The following is a 23,682-nucleotide window of genomic DNA, read 5'->3' as shown; positions in this document are numbered from 1 at the left end:
CAAGAACAGCTATAGGCTTTCACTTCATCCTTCTCCAGGCCGTCTGCCTCTCAACCCATAGCAAGCCCGTGGCCTCAGCTGTGGCTGCAGCTCTCCTTCAGGAGACACCAGACTACCCATTCTCACAGTCTTGTCTTGAAACCTACACAGTGAGCTGTGGGTAAATGATGTATTCCTCTGTCATGAGCTGACCTTGGCAAATCTGCCAGAGATACTTTCAAGAAAGGATTGGTTTGGCTTTGTCTGGATGAGAAAACAAAATCATGCACTGACACAACATTTTCAACATCTGCATTATCTAACAGACAGTGGTCAAGTTCCTGGGACTGGAGAAGGGAATGGTTACCCACTCCAATATTCTTGCCTGGAGAATCCCATGGACAGAGATGCCTGGGAGGCTATAGTCCATGGGGTCACAAAGAGTCAGACATGACTGAGTGACTATCACGAGTTCCTGGGAACTTGGAAACCAAACACTGTCACAAAACAGTGCAAAACTGACAGAACTCTGAGAGCGGAACTGAATTACCGCTGAGGCCCAGATCTGACAAGGTTTGACTCTGAGATTTGATGCTGCCTTCTCACACTGCCATGGTAAAGAATAGTAACATCAAGTCTTCTTACAAGAGGGAGTCTATACACCTTAGTTGTGATGTTGACTCAGATTTTGCTGGACCTGCAATCCATGGTTCAGCTATCTTTGATTGTGATGGCCGGCTTGCCAGGTTCCAGCCCATGACCTGGGACAGTGCCAAATCATAGCTAACAAGGAATAACTTTGCAGGACACTACAGGACTGCGGACTTCCAGCTAAACCCAGTGTCGCTGATTCTGGGGACAGAATATGAAGCATCAGTTTATCAGAGAGAAATTCATCTTGACATTTGGGTGAATGTTGCTCAGACATTAGGTACCAGCTGCACTCATTTGGGCGTTACAGCTAAATATCACTTGGATCTCACTGCTTCTGTTTCTGAAAAAACCAACAACTCTAGTTTAGTTGGAGTAGGCTACACTCAACCTCTGTGCCTGGTCTGAACCTAACACTCTCCTGGTAAACAGGAAGAACATACTGCCTGGAGGCCATGAACTTGACCTTTCTCTGGGGTTGGAAGTTTATCCAGCTGGAGAAACCTCTGGGAAGGGGTATCAGAAGATTGGGTCTTAACACAATTGCCCTGTGACCAAGTAGGATTAACTACCCCTCCTGGGCTTCCAGGTGGTGCTAGTGGTAAAGAACCCACCTGCCAATGCAGGAGGCATAAGAGACGCAGGTTCAATCCCTGGCTCAGGAAGATCCCCTAGAGAAGGGCATGGCTACCCACTCCAGTATTCTTGCCTGGAGAATCTCATGGACAGAGGAGACTGGCAGACTACAGTCCATGGGGAACCAAAGAGTTGGACTCGACTGAAGTGACTTAGCATGAAGGCACACAACCCTGAACCCCAGTGATCAAAACAAAGGATGATCTATACAAGAACTGTATTTTAAAAGTCTACACAATTTCATATTACCTGGTCTCTTGTGAAACTGGTTATCTATCTAGTTATCAATGCCGCATTCATGGAACATTTTTAAATGTATTCACCTTGCATTTTTAAACCTATTTAACTGTTAAATGTACTAACCACCAAAATGAAACTGACCTTTGTGAAAATTGTTTTTTAAAAAGTGAAGACAAAAACCCTCTCTCCAGGGTTTCTCAACTACAGCACTGTTGGTGTTTTATATCACTCTGCATTTGGGGAAGGGGTCCTGTACCATGCCCGGCATTTCTCAGCAGGAGCTGGCCTCTATCCAGGAGTACTCATGTCCCCCCATATCAAGTGGTGTCTGCACTGGATCCGTCAAGAGGCAGCCTTCACCTGGGGATCTGAGGATTTCTCCTGGTAGATTGGGTCAAATTTGAGTTGAGTTGGAGGACACTCAGCTAGCTGTCAGTGAATTACTTGATGTTGTGGGAACCTGCCCCAACACATAGATGTTGCAATTAGCACTAAAATCATTTTAGGGACACTGTCCTAAGGAATAAAGGACATGGCAGGTGTGACCTCCATCTTTTTTTCCTACTGAATCTAAGTAACAGTTATCTTTTCTGCTCTAAGATGTTTATGTTGAGGGTTTGATTTGACCAGCCGATAATGGAAGGGTAGGAAAATTAAGGAATGGATTCCCCTGTTCCTTATCTCCCTCAGGGAGTCCAAAGAAAGAGGAGCAAACTTGTGTCTGGGACCCAAGACTTGAAGTTCCAAACTCAAAATGTCTAAAATGGAAATCAACCCCAAAGGAGGCATTATTTAAAAGTCTCCTTTTAGGTCTCAGTCAGCTTGCAAAATGAAGTCAGAGAAACTCAGAACCACAAAGTGATGTAATTTATTCCCCTCCCCTCCATGTTAGCATTCCATTTTTCAATCTCAGAGTATCTGGGCTTAGGGGCTGGCTTCCATGTCTCACACCACACAGCTCTCAGCTGTAGAACAGGAGTACAACTGCCTCAGTGATCTCCCGGCTGGAGCTGTAACCCCGGTGAGCTCCACACCTATTCCAGTCAAAGGAGGAGAAATCCCCACACTGCACCGGATTGCCCTCTGCGAACTATCCTTCTCCACCGAGGCAGTGCTGGGGGGCAGGGAAAAGTCACAATGAGGGTTGGCTGTGGACACCAACAAGCTCTGGATCTTCAAATCCCCTGGAATCTTTAGTCTGTTCCTACTTGGTTTTCCTCCCCCCCGTCCCCCCCCCCACCCCATCCATAAAACCCACTCCTCCAGTAGACTCCAAAACAATGTACTTCTCTGAATTCCTTTAGAACTCCCTTCACATTAACTCTCAGGCCTGCTAGCCTACCTTCCCCCATAAATGCTTTTCCTTGGGGCTCTGTCCACACCTCACTATCTGGATGATGGCTCGTCTTTTTTTGTTGTTGTTTTTGTGGGGTTTTTTTTTTTTTCATTTATTTTTATTAGTTGGAGGCTAATTACTTCACAACATTGCAGTGGGTTTTGTCATACATTGACATGAATCAGCCATGGAGTTACATGTATTCCCCATCCCAATCCCCCCTCCCACCTCCCTCTCCACCCGATTCCTCTGGGTCTTCCCAGTGCACCAGGCCCGAGCACTTGTCTCATGATGATGGCTCATCTTCATAAACCAGGGCCCCTTGTTTATGTTGCTACCATAGGTGATACCTCATGAAGATTGCCATCATGCATTTGTATCTCTGTCCCACTTCATCTGAGTTCCTTAATAACTCAGTCAGCTGTGCATGTCTAATATCTATTGCTTTGTAAGTACCTATCATGTATTTTACAAGAATCATTTTTTGCAGGGGTACATGCAAATGAGGCTTTCTAGGTGTCCCAGTGGTAAAGAATCTGCCTACCAATGCAGGAGATGCCAGAGACGGGAGTGGGATCCTGGGTCGGGAAGATCCACTATAGTAGGAAATGGCAACCCACCCCAGTACTTCTGCCTGAAAATTTCCAAGGACAGAGGAGCCTGTCTGGCTACAGTCCATGGGTTGCAGAGAGTTGGACACTACTGAGCACACACTCACAACTCACAGCATGTGCAAATGGGCGCCGATGAACAGGATAAGCTCCATGGAGGCCAGAGGAGGGGGGAAACACCTACCTCCCCAAAGCCGACATCTGTATTATCCTCTGAACATAAGCTCGGGGCCCTTCCACAAGGGTGCATCTGCTGCATCTTGACTGACATATGGACAAACTAATAATTGAAGGGGGAAGTGAAGATGTCCTTCACTTCAGGGTCACATTTCTCAGAGTGACAGGTGTGGAAGGAAAATGTGCTAAGTGAACTTTCTTATTCTTAGAGCTCTGACTCCCTCTTTCTCTTCCCCCTCAGCCAAAACATGACCCTCAAAGGCAGTCTCCAGTCACCACAACTATGGTGCTCTCTTCTACAACACTGGAAAAACAACAAAAACATAAAGCTTCTACATGTTAATGTGAATATTGGAGAATAACTTCATGACTTCAACATATGGAAATACTTCTTAAACACAATATAAAAGTACTAATCATATGTGAGAATACAAACAAATTAGACTTCAATACAGGAAATTATGTCCAACGTTCAAAAGATAAAAACTTTCAATTATAAAATAGGTCCTGGGGATATACTGTACAGAATGGTGACTAATACTATATTATACATTGACAAGTTGTGAGAGAATAGATATTAATTTCTCATCACAAGAAAAAAAATTATAACTACATATGCTTGTGGGTGTGGACTAGACTTATTATACTGATCATATGCAGTGTATAAAAATATAGATTATGGCATACACTTGAAATTAATATAATGTTAAATGTCAATTGAATTTCAATTAAAAAGTGATAGCAACACTTTAAAAATTATGTTCATGAAATATCAGCAAAAGAGTAAAACTACAAGCCATGGAGAAGCATATCATCATACTCCATAGGGTGGGTGCCCTCTCAAGCACACACACACGGACAGGTCGTTGCCTGTGTTGTCCAACAACTCACTTGCTCGTTGTTGCAGCCAGTGACTTTCATCCCAGCACACAGGGCATTGGCTGCTCTCTTGTGGTCACTGCACATTATATGAGATTCAGATTCTCTAAGTGCAGAGTTCCTCTCCTGAACCCAATCCTTCAGAGAATAAATTCTCTGATAGGGAAAACTCCTGCTGTTTCTTGACAAGCCAAATTTTCCAGCCTGCTTGGCAAACAAACTACCTGTGCGGCTGTCTCCTGGCCCTCTTGCCATTCCTCTGCTGGAACTGAGGCTCAGGAAACCAGCACAAGAAAATTCTGATGCTCTGACAACTGCTACAAATAATAAATTTCCTTGCCGCACTGCCAGGAGTTTCCTGTTTTCTGCCAGCATCTATGAAACTGTGAGTGGCTAATTTTTTAGCTTACAAGAAGGGGAAAATCTTACAATCACCACTGCTCAAGAGTCACCAGGATAGACAGAAGAGATGGGCATGCTCTTCTTCATCTCCATGACGGGGATGTGTTCAACTTAAAAGTGACTAAAAGGAGAGGATCCCATGTTGATTTATTACTTACCACCTGCTTCACCACAACTTTCTTAGATTTCCTTGCTGCTTCGAGGCCGGAAAGACTAGAAAGGGGCATAGTTTCTGCTCTTGCAAAATGTCTCAGGAGAATGGGATGCTGCTAGAGGATGCAAATATAATTCTCTAACAGTCTGGAGCTGCTCACACCAGCCTTCCAGACCATCATCTCCCGGCCCCTGTGCACTTCACCAGTTCTTCACTGGACTGTGAAGCCACAGAGGTCAGGGTGCTCTCGGGTAAGACTAGCTGACCATGATCTAGTACATGCTTGACACTTGCATTCTTCTGCTCAGCTAATTAAAAATAAAAAGTATCATTACTTCTACTGTGACCTTTGTACTTGAGAGGATGGGGAACTAGACAAGGTTGCCACAACCCTCACCAGCTCCTTCTGGGAAACCCGAGGCCATGGCAATAGGAGCAGGAGCAGCTAGAAGGAAGCGCTGTCTTCTCCACAGCTCCCCTGAGCTCCCTGAGTTCCCTCAGCCACCCAGAGGCACAGAGTGGGGCCCCCGGACATGCATTAGCTTCAGAGCAGATCCAGAGAGGCCAGGCAATCAGCACCCAGATCACAGCTCTGTCAGCTGCAAAGTAAGACTTCTCTGCATCTGCACGACTCCCTCTCTGGGCCAGAACATCAGCCTCCTGCCCAGCTCTACTGCCTCTGGTCCACCTGGGTGCACGCCTGTGTGAGCTGAAGGAGCAGCAGCACCTGAGTGCCGCACCTGCACTCAGACCTCTGGTGGCCACAGGGAGGAACAGCAGGAGGCGGAATCTGGGCCGTGTCCTCTCAAGGGCATGCAAACGGTTAGTCCATTCATTCTCTTGCCGCCATCTTGTTCCGTCGACTTCCTAGTAAGGGAAACTCAACAGAAAGTGATGGCCTTCTAGGCATTCTGGAACCTCCTGGAATAGCCCCCACCCCATCCAACCCTATGAACCCTTAAGGGGCCGTGAGTTTCTTTCTCTGGAACTCTCCATCCCTGAGACTAAGACCAGAACTGAACCGGAACTGTGGTTCCTCACACACTTGGATCTTGTCTCATACTCAGAAGAGATTCGTCACTTCACAGAGAGCTCCCTCCTTCCTTCCTCGCAGATGCCAGGAGCCGAGAGTTCCCTGCCAGGTGGAGACTTAGAGTACCGCCTCTGCAGAGAGTCTGAGGTGGCTGAAATGCTGAGCCTTTTGGGGAGAGCAAATTGTGGGCCCTGCCCAACCCTGCCCATGTTGGGCTGCAGGCCCCGCCCTCGAGCATTCTTCCCTTGAAGGTTCCTGGGCCTCGGCCCCTGGCTATGGGAAGGAGTGTATGACTGTCTGGAGGGGCAGGAGGCAGCGCTCTTGGGCACACAGGTGACACTCGCCATGAGGAGGGCCAGCCCGGCTGGGTCAGAGCACACACAGTGTTCCTTCCGTAACAGATTCTCAGGATGGACGGGACCTCACGGTTCTTCCCTGCAGCCTGTCCTGCTCCCACCTCAGTCAGATGCTCCAGGGCCTCACACACCTGTCAGGTCGTCATCCTTCCAGTCTCTCCTGAAACCTCTCCGTGAAGCCTGCCCTGACACCTCCACTGCCAGGCAAAGCTGATGGATACTCCCCTGACCTACTACTGGACTTTCTCCAACCCCTAATTGTGGCACGTCACACGGTCATGTCATTCTTTCATTTACTTTTGGGTTAGAAATAACTGAAAATTTACAGAACATTGCCAAAATAACAACATTACTAAAAAAAATTCATATAGTTTCTACCTAATTTAATCTATTTTTTGAAAACTAAATATTCACAGGAAATGTTTACAGGGTGGAGGAGGGTTAGTAAGAATGTGAATTGTATTTTTTCGTATCTCACCCCATTTGCTTTATCATGTATTCCCTCTCTCTAAATGCACACACAGACTCACAAATTCACTGTGCTTCCTTCTAGATGTTCCTGCGAGTCCTCCCAGAGCAGCAGCACCCCACCCGCCTCACCTGTGCCACCATGATCTGAGGTCTGGGGAGGGTGGCTGGCCTGGCCTCTGCACCTCCACACCTCATATATCCGGTACAATTATTTTGTACCAGAAACAACTTTGAGAAAGTATTCTGTTGAGACAGAGGCTTCCTTGCTCCTGAAGGAGTGGCCATCCCACACCCACCCACCTGTGCCACAGAGCAGGAGGCCCAGTCGGCTGCCCAAGCCACAGAGCCCACTCCTAACACTGCAGTGTTTTTATCTTTCAAAGTCCATACGTCCTCATTCACTCACCTAGCCCTTCAGGTGCCCCCTACTCTCCCAGTGCCAGGGCCAGCCCACAGGAGTTTCCTGCTGCAGGAATTTGGGGCTGGGAAAAGCAAGAGGGATAGTAGTCTGGGAACGGGGTTAGCATTCTCTACTTTGTGGAAAGGCCCACTCAAATGCACTGGGATTCTTCACTCTGCCTCAACCCCCTTTTTAGGGCAAATAACACAGCAGAACCAGGTGGGTATTTTAGTATATATGTATAAAAAGAATTCTAATTTGCAAAAGAAAGAGAGAAAGACAGGCAGAGTGATCATACATCACAGAGTTCCTGATGCTTTTCTTCATTGCTTTCTTTTTTTCCTTGTCCTTATCTTTCTGAATTGGCATATAGCAACTCATGTGTTGGCACTTTCATCTTTGCCTCAGGTTTCCATGTGTGGAGGACACAGGCTAGGATAAAAAGCATCAGAAATGGTCCCGGAAACAGGCTGTCAGGATGGGCTTTAGAGTCACATTTCTCACATACCTGGAAGGAAGAGGGACCCACTGCTGCTGGCCAGTGGGATTATGAGAACGCCTGGCACTTGCCCTCTCCACTTTTCCTTTCCCATTTTGTGCTCTTGTGCCCTGTAGATCAATTTCTCTCCTCTCTGAACTTCCTTGCACCAGAAGTCAGGAATCAGGGGGAGAAGCTAAGAGGGAAACTGTAGAAGCAGCAAGGAACATTAGAGCACTGGACATGAAGAAAAGCTGAGGAAAGTGAGGGAAATGTTAGGAGATGGCAATTGCAGCCAACAGATCTTTCCAGTACAGGACAGCCTCAACTGGGGAAACATGGAAGAGTTTGAGGCTGGATTGTGTGTAGTAACATGCTGGAAATGTTTACAGGGTGGAGGAAGGTTCAGCTCAATTCAGTCTCTCAGTCGTGTCCAACTCTTTGAGACCCCATGGACTGCAGCACACCAGGCCTCGCTGTCCATCACCAGCTCCCGGAGTTTACTCAAACTCATGTCCATTGAGTCGGTGATGCCATCCAACCATCTCATCCTCTGTCGTCCCCTTCTTGTCCCACCTTCAATCTTTCCCAGCATCAGTGTCTTTTCCAATGAGTCAGTTCTTCGCATCAGGTGGCCAAAGTATTGGAGTTTCAACTTCAGCATCAGTTCTTCCAATGAATATTCAGGGTTGATTTCCTTTAGGATGGATTAGTTGGATCTCCTTGCTGTCCAAGGGACTCTCAAGAGTCTTCTCCAACACCACAGTTCAAAAGCATCAATTCTTCAGCACTCAGTTTTCTTTATAGCCCAACTCTCACATCCATACATGACTCATGGAAAAACCATAGCCTTGACTAGATGGACCTTTGTCAGCAAAGTAATGTCTCTGCTTTTTAATATGCTGTCTAAGTTTTTCATAACTTTCCTCCAAGGAGCAAGCATCTTTTAATTTCATGGCTGCAGTCACCATCTGCAGTGATTTTGGAGCCCAAAAAATAAAGTCTGTCACTGTTTCCATTGTTTCCCCATCTATCTGCCATGAAGTGATGAGAACAGATGCTGTGATTTAGTTTTCTGAATGTTGAGTTTTAAGCCAACTTTTCCACTCTCTTTCACTTTCATCAAGAGGCTCTTCAATTCTTCTTTGCTTTCTATGCTAAGTGTGGTGTCATCTGCATATCTGAGGTTATTGATATTTCTCTGGCAATCTTGATTCTAGCTTGTGCTTCATCCAGTCCAGCATTTCTCATGATGTACTCTGCATAAAAGTTAAATAAGCAGGGTGACAGTATACAGCCTTGATGGACTCCTTTCCTTATTTGGAACCAGTCTGTTGTTCCATGTCCAGTTCTAACTGTTGCTTCTTGAGATGCATACAGATTTCTCAAGAGGCAGGTCACGTGGTCTGGTATTCCCATCTCTTGAAGAATTTTCCACAGTTTGTTGTGATCCTCACAGTCAAAGGTTAGTAAGAATGTAAAAGAGTAAACAAGTATTTGATTCTGAGAAAGTATTGTTTTTTATGAATTTAGATTCATCACCAATCACCAGTCCATAACAGCATAATTCAAAATGTACTTTAGGAAAAAATTATTGTCAATCTGTGTCTGTGTGGAGAGAGAATAGTGTGACTTAAAGCTGCCCCATTCCAAACTTGCATCCAGTCCAGCTTCTCCCTGTGAACTATTTATGATTTATTGTTAAAAAAAAATACTTTACTGTAAAAAATTAATACACATACAGAAAAGGATTGAAAGCACAAATATACAGTTTAATGAATTACAAAAAGTAAATACCTATAGAGTCACCATCCTGTTTAAGTAACAAAAATTTCTTTCCCACACAACTGCCAAAGATGGCGGAGGGGCAGGTCCTGGTGTTTGATGGCTGAGGCCATCTCCTGGCCTACCTGGCAGCCATCCTGGCCAATAAGGTGCTTCTGGGCCAGAAGGTGGTATTCCTGCACTGCTGGGGAATCAATATTTCCTGGCAGTTTCTACAGAAACAAGTTGAACTGCCTGGCCTTCCTCTGCAAGCAGATAAACACCAACCACTCCCACATTTTAACCCCCAACTGCATCTTCTGGCTGACAATGTGAGACATGGTACCCCCAAGACCAGGCAAGGCCAGGCCACTCTGGACTGCCTCAAGGTACTTGATGGGATCCCACCAGCCTATGACATGAAAAAGTGGACAGTGATCCCTGCCATCCTCAAGGTGACATCTTGACGTCTATGTGCATCTGACACCTATGTGCAAGTTTTCCTGCCTAGGGCACCTGGCTCATGAGGCTGGTTGGAAGTAGCAGGCAATAGCAGCCACCCTGGAGGAGAAGAGAAAGAAGAAGAACAACATCCATTAGTGGGGAGGGGGAGGGGGAAGCAGCTCATTAGGCTATAGAAGCAAACTGAAAAGAACGTGGAGAAGAAAACTGACAAATTCACAGACATCCTCAAGACCCATTTATGGGCCTGAGACCCATAAAATTGACTGCTGAGTTTTCAAGAAAAAAGAAACAGAAGTTTGCCAGGACTCCAAACGTATTCCTTTCAGATGACAAATCTCTTCTGAGCCATATCCTTCAAGATGATTTGCAGATAATAAAATCTACAACAGATGGAAGAAGGTAACTGGGGTCTGACCACAAGCAGGTGGACTCCAGATCAGTTGGAGAAGGTTGATGATGTTGAGTCCCAATTACCCCACCAACAACCAATCAAAAGAGTGTCCACCTGTTGATCTTGCATACAACAACCCTCTTGGCCAGTCTGCCTTTAAACATTTTTTCCCTGAAAGCCAGTAGGGAGTTCAGGGTCCAGGATTTGAGCATTAGCTACCCTAATTCCTTGCTTAGTGTCTGCAGTAAATGCTGGACTTTCCTTCACCACAATCCTGCATCAGTAGATTGGCTTTACACACCTAGCGGATTCAAGCTGGGATTTGTAGCAATCTGACGTAGAGAAATAAGGCAAGAGGTAACAAAAAGAAGTAAGAAATAAGGGCTAAAGGAGAAGGACAGAAAACTGGAAGGAGCTAGTAAGGGGAAAGATTTATTAGGGAGGTGAAAAAAAGAGAAGATACTGGAAAAAAGCAAATACAGCTGACCCATGAGCAAAGCTGGTTTGAACTGTGCTCGTCCACTTACATGTGGGTTTTTTCCAATATTAAATCATATAGTACTACACAATTTATGAAGATCCCCTGAAGAAAGGATAGGCTACCCATTCCAGTATTCTTGCATGGAGAATCCCCATGGACAGAGGAGCCTGACGGGGTCCACAGGGTCACAAAGAGTCGGACATGACCGAGATACTCAACACAGCACAGCACACAATTCAACTTGTTGAATCTGCAGATGCAGAACACAGACCCAGAGGGACTGCAGATATGAAGAAACTATGGGTACAAATGATCAGACATAAGTTGTATGTGGACTTTAGACTGTTTGGAGGATTGGTGCCCACAATCTACACATTGTTCTAGGGTCAACTGTACATTAACCATCATTGACAACCACCATACAAATCAGGTTTAGCCAAGAACAATCACAGGGCTTTCACTTCACCCTCCAGCCAGGATAGCTGTGGCTCAACCCAGAGCAAACCCCATGGCCTCAGCTGTGGCTGCAGAACTCATCTGAGGAGACACCGGACCACCTCTTCTCACAGTCTTGCCATGAGACCTATACACAGAACTCTGTGTGTGAGCAATGTGCACTCATCTACATATGCTGACCTTGGCAAATCTGCCAGAGATATTATCAATGAAGGATTTGGCTTGGGGTTGTCACAATGTGAAGACAAAATGAGCACTGACAGCGAATGTTCAGCACCTGAATCATCTAATACACAGATCATGTTCCTGGCAGCTTGCAGACCAAACACATGGACTGCATGATCAATCACAGAACAATGCAACACTGACAACACTCTGGGAACAGAATTAAACTACAAATGAGAACCAGATCTGTCAAAGTTTGAATCTGAGTTTGGTACTACCTTCGCACACTAACATGGTAAAGAAAAATGGTAAAATCAAGTCTTCTTACAAGAGAGTGTGTTTGTGATGTTGACTAGGATTTTGATGAAACTGCAGTCCATGATTCAACTATCTTTGACTGATTCAGCTGTCCCAGCTCATGACCTGGGACAGTGCCAAATCCAAGCTGACAAGGAATAAATTTGCAGTGCATTACAGACTGGGAACATACAGCTACAAGTGATTCTGTGGACAGAATTTGGAGGATCAATTTATCAGAAAGAAATTTATCTTGACACTTGGGTGAATCTTGCTTGGGCACTAGGTACCAGCTGCACTTAATTGAGCATTGCAGATAATATCGATTGGAACCCACTGCTTCTGGTTCTGCAAAAACCAACAACTCTAGTTCAGTTGGAATGGGTTACATTCAGACTCTGACTAAGAGATCTTCAGTCATTTTAATGAAGTTAGAATCTGCATTGAAATGAGAGGTTTGAAACTTTCAAGCCCATTCACCCTGACACTCCTGAAGAGAAGAGGGTTGGAAGGTTGAATCAATTTCCCTGGTCAATGATTTAATCAAACCTGTCTGTGTAAAACCCCAAATGGATATGGTTTAGGAAGCTTCAGGGTTGGTGAATATGTGGAGATTAGAAAGAAATGCTGTGCTCAGAGAGGGCAAGGAAGCTCTGGGCCCTTCAGCTGTACTGGCTCCAGCTGTCTCTTCCATCTGGCTGTTCCTGAGTCATACCCTTTTCTAATAAACTCATCATCTAGTAGGTAAAATGTTTCATTGAGTTCGCTGAGCCACTCTAGCAATTTGAACCCAAGGAGGGATTCACCGGAACCTCCAGTCTACAGCCAGCCAGTCACAACACAGGTGACAATCTGGGCTTGCAACTGGTGTCTGGAGTAGAAAATTCAAGGGACAGACTTGTAGGACTGAGCCCTTCACACGGGGATCTGCCGCGGTCTCCTGGCAGATTGGGTCAAAATGGAGTTGAGTTGTAGGACATCCCACTAGGTATCAGTGAATTTCTTGGTATTGTGAGGACCCTCCCCAAAACAGAGATGTTGCAAATAGTACCAAATCATTTTACAGACACTGTCCCAACTGTCAAAACTGGAGGAATAAAGGAAATGGACAGCTGTGACCTCAATTTCTCTTTTTCCTACTGAAACTAAATAATAATCAGCTTTTCCTCTTTAAGATACTTACACAGAGAGCTTGATTTGATTAACCAATAATAGAATGGTAGGAAAATTAAGAATGATTTTTCCCTGCTCCTCAGTCTCCCATAGGGGTTCCCTAGAAAGAGAAGCAAATGTGTGTCTGGGATACTCTGAGACTAGAAGTTCCAAACTCCGAAAGTTTAAAGTGGAAATCACCAGATTACAAAGCGTTATTGTAAAACATCGCTCCAGACTTCAATTTGTAAAAGGAATTAAAAGAAACTGAGAGTCACAAAGTGCACAAACTGATGTAATTTATTCCCTTCCCCTCCTTGATAGCATTCCATTTTTCCCTTTCTGAGGGTCTGGGCTTAGGAGCTGGGTTCCACGACTCACACCACACAGCTCTCAGCGGTAGAACAGGAGCACAGCTGCCTCAGTGATCTCCCGGCTGGAGCTGTAACCACGGTGAGCTCCGTATCCATTCCAGTCAAAAGAGGAGAAATCCCCACACTGCCAGGGACTGCTCCTTGGGAAGTATCCTCCTCCACCGATGCAGTGCTGAGGGGCAGGAAGAAGATGCTGTGAGGGGTTGGCTGTAAACACACCAGTGAGCTCTTAATGGTCGAATCCCCTGTAAGTTTGGTCTTCTTCCTACTTGCCTTGACCCCTCCCCTGAAAAAACCTCTTCCTCCTGTAGACTCTGAAACCATGCTTCCCTGAATTCCTTTCTACCTTCTTTCATGCTTATTCTCAGACCTCTCAACCAGCCTTTTTCCTCAATGGCTCCCCCAAAGGCTATCCCTCACAGTTCTGTCCACACCTCACTCTCCCAACGATGGTCTGTCTTCCCCCCATGACTTTTGCTAGAACCAGCATAATCGTATACTGTCAAGATATACTCCTAAGTCTGGAAGACCAGCCAGGTATTTTCTGGGTTGAAACCCCATATCCAACTGCCCTGTGAATGTCTCCACCTACATATCACTAGATCTAAAACTCCACTTAACCAAAACAAAACTAATTTGCTCTCTTGCTGCCCTTGAATCTATTTCTCTTCTTGTCACCCATCTTAATTGATAGCACTCAGTCACCCAAAACAAAACCCTGAAGTCTGTTGCCTCCTTCACTTCCCATCCTCCACATTCATTTAATCATCAAGAACTGCTGATTTCACTGTCTATGCATCCATGCTTGCTCTTTCAAATTTATCAAGGCCACCCTGGCTCAGGTCCTCACTATTTCACATCTGCACCTTTATACCTGCCTCATGATCTCGTTGACTCTAATTTCCCTGCTCTTGAATCCATGTCCCCCTCCTTGCTAAACCAAAGTGATCAGGTCACTAATCTGGTCAAACTCCTCTGATGTGTCCCATCACCTATAACATTAACTCTATGTCCTGAACAAAATGCAAAAGCCCCTCCTTGCCCTACTTCCTGCAAGTATTTCCAGCATCTGCTCTTGATTTTACACCATGTGCATACCATGATACAATTTACACAACAGCTCACTGCCCCCTCAACACACCATGGTCTATCAAATCCCAGTGATTTTGAACATGTTAGTCACTCATGCTCAAAGGACACTACTCTGCCCCTTGCTGCCTATTGAACTCTACACACATCTTTTGAGATTCAGCAAAGATGTCACCTTTCTTCAGAATCAACTGTGTGCCATTAGCAGAGGTAGAAGCTCCTGTATTGTGTCCCCAGAGCCTCTTGTTTATGTTGCTATCTCAGAGGATACCACATGAAATTGCAATTGTGCCTTTATATCTCTCTCTGTCTCAGTCTGAGTTCCTTAAGATGACTCTGTCAGCTTTGCATCTCTAATAGCTGCACTCTGTAGGTTCCCTACATGTATTTTAAAGGAATCAGCGCTTGCAAGGGTACATGAAAATGAGCATTAATGAGCAAGATAAGGCTCCTTGGAAGCCAGTGTAGGGAGAACACACTCCACCCTACTCCTAGGGTCTATACCTGCATCATCCTCTAAACCATAATCTAGGGGCCCTTCCATGAAGACACCGCTATTACACCTTGACTGAGAAATGGGCAACTGGTAACTGAAGGGGGGAGTAAAGATGTCTTTGACTTCAGGGTCATGTTTCTCAGACTGACAGGTGTGGAATGAAAAGGTACTGAGTGAGCATTCTTGTTCTTAGAGCTCTGACTCTCGTCCTCCTGCCCCCCGGCCGTAAAATGTCCTTCAGAGACAGTCTCCACTAACCAAACTATGGTGCTCTCTTCTCAGTACTGGAAAAAAATAAAAAAAGTTTCTACATTGAATGTGTGAGAATATCATCATGATCTTGACATAAGGAAATAATTCTTAAACACAGCATCAAAGTACAAATCATACATGAGAATACAGATAAATCAGACTTCAATACAGGAAATTATATCCATTGGTCAAAGGTACAAACTTTCAGTTATAAAATAAGACCTGGAGATGTAAAGTATAGACTAGTGACTATAGTTAATAATACTGATTTGTACACTGAAAAGTTACTAAGAGAGTAGATATTAAAATTTTTTATCACAAGACAAGAGAATTTGCAGCTATGTGTGGTGGTGGGTGTTGACTAGAGTTACTGTGATGATCATTTCAAAATACATAAAAATATAGGATCATTGTGTTGTATACCTGAAGCTAATAAAATGTTTTATGTCCATTGAATCTCAGTTTAAAAGCAATAGTAAAAATTTTCAAAGTATGTCCACAAAATACCAGCAAAAGAATAAAATGCAAGCCAAAGAGATATACATTAGAACATCCCAATCAAGTGTTCCCATGCACACATACGCACACACACACACACACACACACACACATGCACACACACACATGCACACACATCACACACATGTGCATGTGCACCAGGGATTGTCCCAAAACTCACGAATTCAGTGTTGCAGCCAGTGACTCTCATCCCAGCACACAGGGCATTGGCTGCTCCCTCATTGTTAAACACCCTGAACTGGACAAACCCTGCAACAAATTCCCCTGGAAAAGAAGAGGCAGAGAAAGGCCTAAGTATTTAAAAGATGAACTGGAAACAATTTCCCTTTGATCAGCCCAGGGATTTCCTAAATCAACAGGTCAGGTTATAGCTCAGTACTCCGAGCTTAGGGGATGAAACCCAGCCCTTCTGTGGACAGCGGCTGCTACATCCTGGCTCTGAACTTGGCTGGCAGGGAACCTCCTTCCATCTGGAGTAACAGGACGAAGGCTCGTGTTCACAAGAGTCACTTGTCTGCCTGGGGCTCACAGGAGAAATCAGAGTCCACTGAGAGATCAGCAGGAAGACCTCCAGAGGCCCAGCAGGAATATGCACTGATCTCTGCTGGCACACTGCTCATCCAATTACCGTGACTTTATTTGCCCTGCCTATCATTACCTGCTCTCATTGAAACAGTAAATGTAAGAACTGATGCTTCACATTTTCCCACCAAACATTAACGTTCTATGGCTTTAGTTCACTCGTGGTCGACTCTTTGTGACGCCATAGACTACAGTCTGCCAGGTTCCTCCATCCATGAGATTTTCCAGGCAAGAATACTGGAGTAGGTAGCGATTTCCTTCTCCAGGGGACCTTCCCTACTGAGGTATCAAACCCACATCTCCTGTTTTATCATGCTGAAAAAATGTCTTCTTTCAAATAACAGCAATCCATCATAACAAAAACAAAATTTTTCCCACTACTTTCCAAGTTGTTCTCACCTGTGAACATTAGTTTGCCTCTTTCCTTAACTATTATGTCACACAGTGTATTGATTAAGAAGTCTGGCTTTATAGTCTCTACAATGGAGAGGACAGTAATTCTAACTCCACAGATTTTTCAGGATGATTAAATGACACAAAACCATGTCAAGTTTCTAGAAAACAGTTTGGTGTGTTGTATTGATATGTGTTCCACAAATGCTGGCCATCATTAATTGTTGTTATTTACCCTTTCCCCAAGAGTGCAGCGGACTGATGACTGAGTTTTGGAAGGAGATACTCACGCTGACCATTTGGCGAGTAATAAGATGCTGTTTTCTCAGCATCACCAAAGTCGTAGGCAACAGGAATGGCTGGGCCATTGTCAGTCCAGCACTTCCCTGCTCCATACTTCACTGGGAATTTCTACAGGAACCAAAATACAGATTGAGGAGAGTAGAGACACTGCTGTACTGGGAAGTAGAGGATTTAATGCGCTCAGGCGGCATTATTCAGACAACAGTCCAAATAATAGTGATTCTTTGCCACCCCTACTCATAGCTCAGAACCTAACCAGCCTTAAGACCCTTGTTTTTCTCCTTCTTTACCCACCCTCCTCTCTTCCCTAGCTTCTTGTGCTTCCTGGCTCAGAGTTCCTCTGAGAGAGGTAGCGCACTAGTTCACAGGGACCCAGAGGTAGGAGAAAGCCAAGCAGAGGCACCTTCTAGTGCAATGAACAGAGCAGACTTACTCCTCATCCAAAACATTGACTCTCTGTTCACCAAAGGAAGTGCCCGCACCCCCAGCCAGCAGCCCCATGTACCTGGTAGAGTCCAAACAGATTATGTCCCAGTCTCCGGAAGAAGCCAGTGTTGGTGTGGTACCTCAGCAGGGAGCTGTTCCTCCAGTGCTGCAGGGGGGACTTGTTGGGCACATGCCAGATGCCCAGGTCCTGGGCCTGGATGTCGTAGTAGCCAGGGTTCTGCAGAGCGACACACACTCAGCCTTACTGACCCAGGAGGTGCCACCAGCCAAAGACCCACACACACAGCCCTCCCTTGAGCTGAGAGCTCAGGGCTCCAGGGAACAGGTGCCCAGCAGTGCTCAGACCCCTACCTCCCTCCAGCAGATGATGAGGCCCCACCACCCAAACAGCCTTGGCAGGAAGAAGCTGTGACTCAAGACATGGACTTCTGTCCTTCTCCAGCCCCACCTCCACATCCCCATCTCCTGCCTTCTCTTCCACATGCTCTGCTCCAGCCACACCCCGCTCCCCACCCTTTCCACCTGGAAGCTCAGTGCCACCCACCTTGTAGTCATCACTGGTGGCCGCCTCTGCAGACCCAAACGTGTTGTAATTGGCCCAGTTGCCGTCCCCCTCTGGGTAGTCAGCCCTGTTGCCCTGCTGACTGGACCAGCGATCGCCCACAGTGCACTTCCCAGGTAAATGGTTCTCATGCACACTGGCCACAAGGGTCCAGCCGCCGCCCCAAGAGGTCATGTCACAGAAGGTCTGGTAGACGACACCATTCTCAGTGCGGAGGTGATACAGGCCATCTGCATAGGGAACCAGTCAGAGACCCTCTGTCTGAGAGCAGGGAGTCCCTGTCAGGCCCCATTACCAGAAAGAATTTGGAAAGTCAGAAATGTATTCTGAAGGCTCCTACACACACCCATTTCCTGAGGACAATTCTCTATATGTCATCTAAGAACAGAAACACTGACTGCCTTTGTTCCATGCTACCTCTTCAGAGATTTATAGAGCAAACATCCAAGGATACAGAGATGGTATCTCCCTTTGGATAGAGCCTCCTTCTGACCACTCGAGGCCTGATAACAGTACCTGACCACATCTCAAGTCCACATCAGGATGTGGCCTCTGCAACTCAGAGCTAAGGGCAGGCATGGTCACTGCCCATTTTATGAGATTCAGATTCCCTAAGTGCAGAGTTCCTCCTCATACTCAGCCCCAAAGAAAATAAACTGTAATATCAGAAAAGACTCTACTTGCTTGACAAACCAAATTTATGAGCTGCTCAGAGGGTAAAGAGTCAACCTGTAATGTGGGAGACCGAGTTCGATCCTGGGGTTGGTAAGATCCCCTGGAGAAGGAAATGGCAACCCATTCCAGTATCTTCGCCTGGAAAATTTCATGGACAGAGAAGCCTGGCAGGCTACAGTCCATGGGGTCACAAAGAGTCAGACACAAATGAGCAACTTCATTTTCACTGCTCACTTTTGGCAAACAAACTACATGTGCAGATATCTCCTGGACCTCTTCACATTACTGTGATGGGATGGGACCAGAGGAACAGCACAGGAAAAAGTTATGCTCTGGCTACTTCTGTGATAATGAGTAATAAAGTTCTATGTCTCTGCCTCTAGAGGCTCATGTTTTCTACCAGAATCAATGACACTGGGGCAGACTAACTACTTAGCTTACTTACAAGAAGGAGAGAATCTTACAGTAATCAGAGCTCTGTTGGCCAAGCTAAGAGTCACCAGGAACACTACATTCTCCCTGTGTTCAGAAGATCATGTTTCCTACAACTAGATGGGACCCAAAAGCCTGAAAATTCCCACTGGACGTCTCCTAGGCTGCAAGCTGGAGTCAGAGCAGACAGGAGTGGTAGGCACACCCCTCTTGATCTCCATGACCAGGATCTGTAGCAAAAAAGGAGCCAAAAAGAGAGGATGCTGAGTTGGTTTATTACTCACCACCTGCACTGTGGCAACTTTCTTTGATTTCCTTGCAGCTTCTGGGCAGGAAAGACAGGAAAGGGGCACAAGTTTCGTCCCCCCAGAACTTCCCAACAGAAGGGGTCACTGTAGAGGATGTGAGGATAATTCTCATTAATGGTGTTGTATGGCTCACTCCAGCCTTCCTGGTCATTGACTCCCAGCTCCTTTCCCCTTCACAAGTTCATCACTGGGCTTTGCAGCCCCAGAGGTCAGTGTCTTCTCTGCTAAGACTAGCTGAGCCACCATCTAGTACAGACTTAACTTGCATTCTTCACAACTAATTAAACATGAAAGTTCTCTTTATGCCTACTGTGATAAATGGAACTGTGAGGATGAGGATTAGGGAAGAACGTTCCCGGGACACAGCCCTGACCACCAAGCACCCTCTGGAAACCCTAAAATCAAGCCCATAGGAGCAGAAGCAGCTAGAAGAAGGCAGTCTTCATCACTATGACTTCCCTGAGCCCCCCTCAGCCACCCAGAGGCACAAACTGGGGCCTCAGGACAGGCCTTAGCTTCAGACCACACATCCAGAGAGACCAGCAATCAACATTCAGGCCACAGTTCAATTTGGATGCAAAGTGTGGCTTCTCTGCATCTCCATGCCTCCCACTTTGGGCCAGGACTTCAGCATCCAGCCCAGCTCCACTCCCTCTGCTCCTCTGCACACCTGGGTAGCTGATGAAACTGCTGCTCCTGAGTGACTTGCCTGCACCCCGTCCTCTGGCAGCCAGAGAGAGGAACAGCAGGAGGCAGAATCTGGCACCTGGCCCCTAAAGAAGAAAGGAGATGCAGAAAGTCATTGGCGGGTTCATTCTTTCTCTCCCTTCCATCCTTGCTGATTCATCATTTTTCATCTTCCCATTATGATCTCTGAACTTTCTGCATATGGAAACCTCAAATGGAAAGTGATGGGATTCTGAGCAATCTCGAACTTCCTGGAATAGACCCCACCTCATCCAACCCTCAAATCCTTAAGGGCCCACAGGCTCCTTTTTCTGAAACTCTGCATCCCTGAGACCAAGATCAGACCTGAGCTGGCATCGTGGCTCCCCACACACTCAGATCTTGTCTCAGATTCAGGTTCCTCACAGCACAGAGAGCTATCCCCTTCCTTCCTCACAGATGCCAGGAGCGGAGAGCGCCCAGCCGGAGAAGTCTCAGAGCTGCTGCCTCTGCAAAGTCCTGACAGGAGTGAAGTGCTGACCCTTTATGGGGAGAGCAAAGCATGTGGGCCTGCCCATCCCAGCCCACTTTGGTCTGCAAGCCCCTCCCTCAGGCTTTCTTCCCTTGAAGGTTCCTGGGCGTCGGCCCCCAGCAATGAGAAGGATTGTGTAACCAGCTGGAGGGGCAGTCGGCAGCGCTCATGGGCACACAGGTGACACTTGCCATGAGGAGGGCCAGCCCTGCTGGGTCGGAGCACATACAGCGTTCCTTCTGTAACAGACTCTCAGGATGGACGGGACCTCATGGTTCTTCCCTGCAGCCTGTCCTGCTCCCACCTCAGTCAGATGCTCCAGGGCCTCACACACCTCTGTCGGGTCATCATCCTTCCAGTCTCTCCTGAAACCTCTCCATGAAGCCTGCCCTGAATCCCCTACCCCCAGGCAAAGCTGATGGATACTCCTCTGGCCTACTATGGTCTTTGTCACCCTAGTTATGACATGTGCCATACTGTCATGTCATTCTGTTTTAATTTGGAGGCTAAAGTAATTGAAAATTTACAAAATATTGCAAAAATAAGAATAGTGTAAAGACACACATATAGCTTCTACCTGGATTCACTGATAGTTTGTGTTCTACCCAATTTGCTTTATCATGTATGCTTTCTCTCTATATGTGTACAAAAACTCATGCAACCTTTCTTTCTTTAACATATTGAGAATAAGTTACATATATGAAGGCCTTTTCCCTAGATAAGTATGTCTTTCCCAATACAGATATTCTCATATTAACCACAGTGCAATTATCAACTTCTATCATTAATTCTTTTTAATATAACTGGTACTTTGCTAGGGTCCGCTAGCCTGGGAGTTCTACTCAGCTCAGCCAGCATTCATCAGACTGAATTTTCTCTGGCTTTCATTGCCTCCCATTATTAGGAGATTTCCTGTCCACACTGAAGCCCAAAATCCCCAGGGGATGTTCTTGTTGTTATTCAGTCACTCAGTGATGTCCAACTCTTTGCGAGCCCATGAACTGCAGCAAGCCAGGCTTCCCTGTCCCTCAGTATCTCCCAGAATTTGCTCAAACTCATCTCTATTGAATCGGAGATGCCACCCAACCATCTCATCCTCCATCATCCCCTTTTCCTCCTGCCTTCAACCTTTCCCAGCATCAGGGTCTTTTCCAATGAGCCAGCTCTTTGCATCAGGTGGCCAAAGTATTGGAGCTTCAACTTCAGCATCAGTCTTTCCAATGAATAGTCAGGGTTGATTTCCTTTAGGATTGACTGGTTTGATCTCCTTGCAATCCAAGGGACTCTCAAGAGCCTTCTCCAACACCACAGTTCAAAAGCACCAATCCTTCAGTGCTCAGCTTTCTTTATGGTCCAACTCTCACATCCGTACATGACTACTGGAAAAACCATAGCTTTGACTATACGGACATTTGACCATATTTGACTATATGGACTACAGGGTCAGAAAAGTGATATCTCTGCTTTTTAATACACCGTCTAGGCTCATCATAGCATACAACTAGATTTCACCATTCCATACCCATGTCAGCCTGACTCCTTTCAGCTCTATCCACTGCCCAGGCTCTGGCTGACCACTGATACCTCATTTCTGTCACCTCTGCTGCTGGCTCTCGGCGTCAGATGCTGATGTTCAGGGCACTGCTTCCTCTCCCTCCTCGCCCTCCAGCCCCTCATCTCTTTGATGTCCAAGGTGCAGGAGCCCTCCAGCTTGTTCAGTGTGGAGGAAAGCAAATGCCTTACACCCATACAAAACACTATCTAGTCCAAGGCATGGGATGTTTTTCACAACTTACACTTACCCATGCACTCTACTACATTACAACCACCTGAATTTGTTTTCACAGAGGACAGGGTTGGAAGGAGAAATGGAGAGAGGACTGACCTATCGCCCATATATCTCTGCTGTTTGCTCCAGCCATAGGGAAATGACCACTAACACCACTTAATCAGGGGATTTCTCAAGTCGTCATTTGGGTTGTTCACTGTGATTAATTCCCTCTGTTTGGAGCACAGGAAAGGCTGCCCCTCTCCTCTGTGAAGTTAAATGGGCCCTGGGACCTGTTCTAGCCAAGTGAGGTGAGCAGGAAGGGTCAGTTTCAGGCTGAAGCCCTCACCAGGCAGGGCACAAGTCCATACTGTCCTTTTTCCAGCCTCAGGAAACAAGGCAAATACGGAGCCCTGGCTTGGTGGTACATTTATGTCTGATGAGGAAACTAATCTTCGAGGTTGGAAGGATGGCGTTCTGTGTTCTGTTTTAGGGGAAATGTTAAATGTGCTGCCTGTGGTATCTCAGGAGGTGTGAGATGTACAGACTGCACTGGGGCGTTAAAGGAAGGCCTCGGAAACAATGTCAGTACTGCATGTCAGCTGACTCGGTTCTATATTACAAAGGAGAGGGTCTGGGAGAAAAACTGGCCTGTTTTGCAAAGAGAAATGAAAGGAATAACAGAATCTGGGTCTTCAGCAGGCAAACAGTGTGGAAAATTTTCTTCACAAATCATCTTCAACAAGGGCACACACACATGCACACATAATAGCTCCCAAAATATTTTTCCATATTCACCTCAGTAAAGAGCAAGAGTTTTACTGTTTGGTGCCCCACGTGCGGGGCGTCCCTGGGGGCTCAGACCGTACAGAATCTGCCTGCCATGTGGGAGACCTGGGTTCTATCCCTGGGTCGGGAAGATCCCCTGGAGGAGGGTATAGCAACCCACTCCAGTATTCTTGCCTGGAGAATCCCCTTGGACAGAGAAGCCTGTGACACTTAAAGTTCAGGGTGTCACAAAGAGTCAGACACAGCTGAGTGACTAAGCACAGCATATTCCGTGTAAAATAAACTGGCTAGTTACCCAGACCCAGCCTAGCAGCTGAGAAATATTGTTCCCACATGATATCAAACTTCTAAAATCTGACTAGTAAAATTTGGGGGAATAAAGCAATACATTTGGATTGAGTCACCTTCCAGATGTTCACTCTTTGGCCATCAACAAATGGCATCCTCTGCTGAATACTGTTTCTAACATGGGACAATTGAGAATACGTAACATGGGACAATTGAGAATACGTGGCCAAAGG

The 23,682-nt window shown here is 46.1% G+C and overlaps 1 protein-coding gene and 3 pseudogenes across 2 annotated transcripts; 3 read left to right on the top strand and 1 right to left on the bottom strand.

Moving 5' to 3' along the window:
- Window positions 1–591: 591 nt before the first annotated feature.
- On the top strand, window positions 592–1,168 carry LOC122676414 (annotated as a pseudogene).
- An 8,491-nt stretch (window positions 1,169–9,659) lies between these two features.
- On the top strand, window positions 9,660–10,280 carry LOC122676413 (annotated as a pseudogene).
- Window positions 10,281–10,421: 141 nt separating this feature from the next.
- On the top strand, window positions 10,422–12,274 carry LOC122676412 (annotated as a pseudogene).
- Window positions 12,275–13,256: 982 nt separating this feature from the next.
- Window positions 13,257–20,450, bottom strand: LOC122677720 (intelectin-1-like). Of its 2 annotated transcripts, none has more exons than XM_043877931.1 (8): window positions 20,439–20,450; window positions 20,116–20,179; window positions 19,383–19,490; window positions 17,974–18,221; window positions 17,488–17,646; window positions 16,970–17,090; window positions 15,865–15,968; window positions 13,257–13,520 (listed from the first exon to the last, which is right to left on the bottom strand). In XM_043877931.1, exons 1-8 carry the CDS (start codon window positions 20,448–20,450, stop codon window positions 13,368–13,370), a joined length of 969 nt encoding a protein of 322 aa, XP_043733866.1. In that variant the 3' UTR covers window positions 13,257–13,367. The 2 variants fall into 2 exon arrangements, with proteins under 2 accessions (XP_043733866.1, XP_043733867.1); XM_043877932.1 differs by having other exon boundaries at window positions 13,289–13,520; window positions 19,383–19,502; window positions 20,125–20,179.
- Between the last annotated feature and the right edge of the window lie 3,232 nt (window positions 20,451–23,682).

The sequence above is a fragment of the Cervus elaphus genome, chromosome 20 (assembly GCF_910594005.1).
Source record: "Cervus elaphus chromosome 20, mCerEla1.1, whole genome shotgun sequence".
Lineage (NCBI taxonomy): Eukaryota > Metazoa > Chordata > Mammalia > Artiodactyla > Cervidae > Cervus > Cervus elaphus.
Note: the sequence above shows the minus strand (reverse complement) of the source record. Positions and strands in the feature narration are given on the sequence as shown.

Excerpts from the sequence above, each read along its gene's own strand:
- LOC122677720 (XM_043877932.1), bottom strand. Across the intron at positions 18,222-19,382 it reads AAGTTGCCACAGTGCAGGTG|ATGGCCTGTATCACCTCCGC; the intron begins GTGAGTAATAAA and ends TTCCCTATGCAG. Across the intron at positions 17,647-17,973 it reads CCACCAGTGATGACTACAAG|AACCCTGGCTACTACGACAT; the intron begins GTGGGTGGCACT and ends GTCGCTCTGCAG.